This window comes from the organism of the source record quoted next, unplaced genomic scaffold, assembly GCF_019419815.1.
Source record: "Pyrus x bretschneideri cultivar Hongxiangsu unplaced genomic scaffold, Pyrus_bretschneideri_v1 Contig14, whole genome shotgun sequence".
Classification (NCBI taxonomy): Eukaryota; Viridiplantae; Streptophyta; class Magnoliopsida; order Rosales; family Rosaceae; genus Pyrus; species Pyrus x bretschneideri.
The window spans coordinates 3,604,602-3,611,025 of NW_025999435.1; the positions used below are offsets into that span (position 1 = coordinate 3,604,602).

Consider the following 6,424-nt stretch of genomic DNA (forward strand, 5'->3'; position numbering starts at 1 on the left):
AACTAATCAGAATTCATACCTGTAAGCAGCATTTTTGGATGAGCTACGGAGATTTGCTCCTTGCCCCAATAGTAACCTGCTGTACAAATACAAACGATAAAGAAAAGAGAGAGACTTTATCAAAGAGTAGACTTTGTAATGTGCAATTTGCCTTTGTTTGAATAAATTAATGTCACGTTAACATGGGAGCATTATGCAAAACTAAGCGCAATAGCGTTCTATGATTCATACCTGAATTCACTTAGTGGAAATAAGAGCTCATTTGGCAGTGCTTTTAGAACGGTTGAAAGCGTTTTGGTGAATTTTTTTATATTAAATCAATCACTAATAAAAAAACAAAATTCATAACTGATCCCACTTGGTATGAATAAGGGCTCGTTTGAAAAATATTTTAAAATAGTCAAAAACATTTTTGTGAAAATAGTTTTGGAACTAATCCTTAGTAAAAATGAAGTCAATAAAAAAACAGTTAAAACGCTTCTTGCAAAAGCACTTAACTAGTGGTTCAGCATTTTTAAAACCTAAAAATATTTTTTCTAAAGCGTTTTCTATCATTTCCATATCACTTTTTAAGCAACCCCTAAAACTTTTCTGTTGTTGTATAATAAGAGCATTGTAAAAAAAATAATTAAATATTTCACTTCCAGTTTATCATATAGATCATAGAGCAATCAGCACACTGAGAAATATACTCGCCAAAACGAAGAGAGTAGAACTGCACTGCACACAGAAATCCCAATCCGATTTCCCACTGGAGAGACGAGGAGATGGAAAATGGCATAATTTGCAGTAAAATAGCCTCAAGAAATTGGAATTGACACAGAAATCCTTCCCCTTTGGCTTAATTTGCCATGCAAAATTAACTTTCTTGGGCTAATTTCACCTCATTCTCCCATGTTGGCCATCCTCTGGTCTCCAGCTGCCAACGCAGAGGGCGCCCTCATAAAAGACCAGGGTTTTCGGTTGTTTTGTTTTTACCCATTTGAGCAATTCTTCAAATTTACTTATGAGTTTTGGTTGCTGAACTAAAAATTTGTGATTATTAATCTTTAATTTGTTATAATATGAAATATTGGTCATTTTGCCTAATTTCGTTAGATTTTTTTTATGTAAAACAAAGGGTTTAAAATGATATAAAAAAAAAGGATCTGATGGAGTTAGCTGGAAAAAAAAAAACAATTTCTTCCAGTTTTACATTATAATAAGTTTATAGACCAATTACTTACAAATTTTGGTTCAAAGACAATTTTAATTGCGTTAAAGTTTGTAGATCATTACTCTAATTATCTCGTATTTTATTGTTTTTTTTCACTTGTACGTCAAATGTATCCTACTTATATAGATAACAAAGACGTATTATATTTATGTTGAGTTTTACATTATAATCCGTTTTATTTGTATAAATTTTGTTTATAATTATAAAGGCATAAGTTAAACCATACAATAGATGAGCTATAATATTTAGTGAGATTTATGACACACCCCAACCGAGGCCAGGGCATGTTGGCCGTCACGACCTCTGCTCGCCTGAGTACCGCGACCCTGCGTACCACGCCCCTGACTGGGCTGACCGGTCTGTCTCGAAGACCCTGCACTGCTAGTAGCAATCTCTCCTGGCTGAAACTGTCCTCCCTGATACCATTGAGAACCGCCAGCTGGAGCTGGAGGGTACGGCATATAACCACCCGAATATTGAGGGTAACCACCCTGGGAATAGGGGTCCTGAGGATACTGATATTGTCCCGGGGCATAAGGAACATCATCACCCTGGTAGTGGTAGGCACCACCCCGACCTGCCTGTCCATAACTACTCTTTCACGTCGAAGTTCACAAGCTCCGTTTGGGGTACTATTCATGCAAATTTAACCTGGCTCTGATACCAAACTGACACACCCCAACCGAGGCCAGGGCATGCTGGCCGTCACGACCTCTGCTCGCCTGAGTACCGCGACCCTGCGTACCACGCCCTTGACTGGGCTGACCGGTCTGTCTCGAAGACCCTGCACTGCTAGTAGCAATCTTTCCTGGCTGAAACTGTCCTCCCTGATACCATTGAGAACCGCCGGCTGGAGCTGGAGGGTACGGCATATAACCACCCGAATATTAAGGGTAACCACCCTGGGAATAGGGGTCTGAGTAGTTATGGACAGGCAGGTCGGGGTGGTGCCTACCACTACCAGGGTGATGCTGTTCCTTATGCCCCGGGACAGTATCAGTATCCTCAGGACCCCTATTCCCAGGGTGGTTACCCTCAATATTCGGGTGGTTATATGCTGTACCCTCCAGCTCCAGCCGGCGGTTCTCAATGGTATCAGGGAGGACAGTTTCAGCCAGGAGAGATTGCTACTAGCAGTGCAGGGTCTTCGAGACAGACCGGTCAGCCCAGTCAGGGGCGTGGTACGCAGGGTCGCGGTACTCAGGCGAGCAGAGGTCGTGACGGCCAGCATGCCCTGGCCTCGGTTGGGGTGTGTCAATTTAAATGTAAGATCTCACTTAAAAAATAAAACTACACTCTAATACTAATTTTTTTTTTTTTAAATTTCTAAATTTGACAACAACAAAAAAAAAAAAAAAAATCCTAAAACCATTTTACCATCAAATTCCGTTAAATATTAAGTTAGTGGGCTGACATGGTGCCCCTAAAACGCAGAAAAGTTAATAAGCCATTATTTTTTATAATTGTAAAAAGTTATTAAAAGTAAATTATAGGGGTTCACCCGCGACAATTGAAATTATTGGTGCTAAGGAAGAATTTTCAAAAACAAAAGGACTGAAATCACAACTTCCGAAAACCCTGAACGTGAAGAAATAAACTTTCTTTGGTCTCTCTGACAGCCCCAAATCGGCCACTGGAAGCTCATTCCACTGCTTAAGATTTCAACAGGGTAAGTTGTTTTCTCATCTCATTCAATGCTAATATGTGTTCTTCTCAGGATTGTAAGTTGTGTCGATGTCTCTGGTTCCAATTTGGTCAACTTAAACCGGAATTTTGGGTAATGCCTTATCGTTTGTCATACAGATTGGGGATTTTTTCGGGTGCTCCATGAAAGTGCAAGCTTTAGTTTAGAGAAATTTGTAGAGGGAGGGAGGTGGGGAGTGGCCTTTTTACCCATCTTGAATTATACAATTTTCCATACGTTTTATGCTTGAATTATACAGAAATTAGATTCCTTGAGAGGGTCATTGTTTTGGCATGGATTTTAATAAAGAGAAGGATTGAGGGATTTAACATTGCTCCAAAGTTACTAGCTTTCCACTTTTTTTTCCAAAGCAAATCAAGGGTCAGAGAAGAAAAGGATTCTACCAAATATTTCTCGACAGTTTTTTGCTTTATTATGTAGGCAATTTCATACATACTCCTTTTTTCACCAATTCAAGTACCTCCTTATGTTTTTTTCTCAATTATGTGTTCTTGGGTTTTGTTTGTTTTTTCACTGGTGATGATTGGTTGCTGGGTTTGATTTTATACCACAGTTTTCAACCTCTGCAATAGTATAGTTTTCTTCTGTCTGTAATCCAGCAATGTAGATCTTGTTATTAGTGACCTGATTAGAGTCGGTCAGTAGGCTCATCTCGTTAGAGTCTGATGTTTGCAGAAGAGTGTAGAAATGAACTTGGGCATTCCCTCAAGGGCTTTAAGCATTTTAGCCAAAATGGTCCCTGAGATTGGCATAACTCCTCAATTTGGTCCTAACAATAAAAATTGGTAGAAGTGGTCCCTAAGATTGGCGTAGCTCCTCAAGTTGGTTCCTGACAATGAAAATTCATAGAAGTGGTCCTTGAGTTTGTCCCCCGTAAATCATTTTGGTATTTCCGTGAAAAATCTGTCAATATCTTCGTTAAATTGTCACGTGAACGACCACATAACCACCTTTTGAAGTGAATTTTTGTCAAACCAACTCCTTCACTTAACGAGGATATTGACAAATTTCTATGGAATGACCAAAATGGTTTACGGTGGACAAATTCGGTCTATCAATTTTAATTGTTAGGGACATAAGTGAGGAGTTATGTCAACCTCAGAGACCATTTTGGCTTAAAAGACAATTTTTTAACCAACCCATCTGAGCTTACTTTTCAATGTCTAGATTTTGGTTATTCTTTTTGGTGTAAGCCCTTCTGTTTATAGTTTTTGGTGCATCTGCACTTTTTGTTTCTCTGTATGCCTGCGTATGCATACATATTTATCTTCTTACTTTTAGGCATTCTCTGAAGTGAGATTATGTACTTCATGTTTTCTGTCATGACTCGTGCCATGGTCAGTTAATTTTTGGAATTATTCCGGGTTTTCTCATCTTTAAATAGTTATTTACTTATTGTTACTTTTCTGTATGTTGATCCTAAAGACATGTGTAAGTGCAATAAGCCTTCAAGCGTAAATGTAATAAGTTATTTGGACTTAATCAAAAGTTAACAAGAGCGTAGTTGTTCATTTGCTTCGGCAGTGGACTGTATAACTACAGTTAGCAATGCACATTTACTTTAATAGTGATCTTGTGAAGAAGCAAAACAGTTTGTACTTTTGAAGACATGGAAACTATTTCCGAAGGATCTTCATGCTGTCTGGCTGTTGTTCCTGCGCATGTTTGCTGACCCATTTGATCAGCGGTTCTCTTTGACTACTGCTGTTTTTCTGTATATCAGCAACCATTTGTAAAGCATCAACATGGTTTGATCAAATTTAAAATGAAACTTTGTATATCATACTTCTTTTAAGATTCTTTGGCCTATTTTGTATTTGAAATAAGATGAACCAAATTACTGCTACCACATCTGCCCGTATGAATTATCAACAATTGAGCTCCTAGAAATTGTGTCGCCTATTTATTTGGCTCTTGAATTAATAAAATCCAAGTTATTGCTAAAAAATGAAGTTATGGCTATTTTGGTATAACCCAAAACTAAACTAAAGGCTAGGATTTATTTAACTACAATTTGTTTTGGACAAAACTGTCACACATTAGATTGCGGTTCTACATCTACTGACAATTTTGCTTCCACAGGGTGCATGTTTGGTCCTTCAGTTGATTCGTTAACTGCCAATGGCGAGCTCACTACAACGCTTCTCCATCCATGCTAGGGTACAACCCTCATCATTTTCTAAAGTTTAGTTTTGATTAACTTATATTTGGGACCTATTTTTCAATGCGGCACATCATCCATTTGTTTTGAACCTTTCATATGTTAGGGCAACATTTTTTTTGTTTGCCAATCCAGTTGGAGTATTAGTGTAATTTGCCATGATAGTGTGAAAGTTTCTTAAGGGCTGAACTTGTTGAACTTGTTCATTTTCCATGAATCCATAAATTTTGCTGTTTTCAACTATCTTAAAAGTGATTGGACTTGGAATTATCTGTTACTCTTTGAGCTTTCCTTTTAATACTTTTATTTGCATACATGGCAGGCTGTAAAATGCTCAGCTGCCAGAACTGCAACTCAACAAGGATCAGGGTAAGTTGGGATGTGCAAAATTATCTGCATCCAGGTCCCTATTCGAACTCTTTTTGAAATCGGATGTTCACAGGTTGTCCAACCTAACCACAAAAATACCCCTGCAGGTACCTGACATTGGCTGCTACTGTTTCTCGCAACCTCACCACAGCAACTGCCGCAAATGAGACTCAAACACATAAACTTGAGCGCATTGCCAACGAGCTTCTCGACCTCACAAAGCTTGAGAGGCACGACTACTCCATTCTCTTTAGGCTGAAAATGGGCCTCAACCGGTATGGCCCGGCAGTCTCAGGGATTGGCCCCGCATCTTCTGAGTCTGGGCCGGCCTCCACGGCTGCCAAGGTCGCTGAGAAGACCGCATTTGATATAAAGATTGAGAAGTTTGATGCAGCGGCAAAGATCAAGATCATAAAGGAGGTTAGGACTTTCACAGACTTGGGGCTGAAGGAGGCTAAGGAGTTGGTGGAGAAGGTCCCTGTTGTGGTGAAGAAGGGCATGACGAAAGAGGAGGCAGGGCCCATTGTTGACAAGCTTAAGGAGTTGGGTGCTACTGTGATACTGGAATGAACTGATTTCTTCATCTTTTTTTCCCGTTCTTTTTTTCATCCACTTAGATTAGTGACCGTTGAGTTAAGTGATAAAAAAGTGAGATTGGCTATATGAATCCTTGAACACTATTCTGCTCGGTTTTGCGTCAAATATTCTTTTAGTTTCAAGTGATAAATGAAGATAATTTTTTTTAAGAGTTTATTGTGCGTAGGGTTAGAACCGCCCCTTTTTGTTCCGTCCACGGTTCACCTAATGTTTTAAATTTTTGAAGTTGTTATAGTTACATTAGCAAGTTTGATAAAGAGATTCATTTTGCAAGCTTGTTATTACCGGTAGTTCTTACAAGGGATCGGACTAATAGCGTATACAATACTTGAATTCTCGATGTAGATGCTACATAGTTGGTTCCCAGCCTTCAAAG

At 38.9% G+C, this 6,424-nt stretch overlaps 1 protein-coding gene across 2 annotated transcripts; it reads left to right on the top strand.

Annotated features, from left to right (window-relative positions):
• The first annotated feature begins 2,729 nt into the window (after nucleotides 1-2,729).
• On the top strand, nucleotides 2,730-6,197 carry LOC103939319 (50S ribosomal protein L7/L12). 2 transcript variants are annotated; one of them, XM_018645510.2, is made up of 4 exons: nucleotides 2,730-2,885; nucleotides 5,004-5,105; nucleotides 5,405-5,451; nucleotides 5,559-6,197. In XM_018645510.2, the coding sequence occupies exons 2-4, from the start codon at nucleotides 5,043-5,045 to the stop codon at nucleotides 6,019-6,021; spliced, it is 573 nt and encodes a 190-aa protein (XP_018501026.2). In that variant the 5' UTR covers nucleotides 2,730-2,885; nucleotides 5,004-5,042; the 3' UTR covers nucleotides 6,022-6,197. The 2 variants fall into 2 exon arrangements, with proteins under 2 accessions (XP_018501026.2, XP_009347668.2); XM_009349393.3 differs by having other exon boundaries at nucleotides 5,004-5,081.
• The last annotated feature ends 227 nt before the right edge of the window (nucleotides 6,198-6,424 follow it).

Bases quoted from the DNA above. Each gene is read 5' to 3' on its own strand.
- LOC103939319 (XM_018645510.2), top strand. From the start codon at position 5,043: ATGGCGAGCTCACTACAACGCTTCTCCATCCATGCTAGGGTACAACCC. The intron at 5,106-5,404 runs GTTTAGTTTTGA...CATACATGGCAG, and splicing joins AACCCTCATCATTTTCTAAA to GCTGTAAAATGCTCAGCTGC. The intron at 5,452-5,558 runs GTAAGTTGGGAT...ATACCCCTGCAG, and splicing joins GCAACTCAACAAGGATCAGG to GTACCTGACATTGGCTGCTA.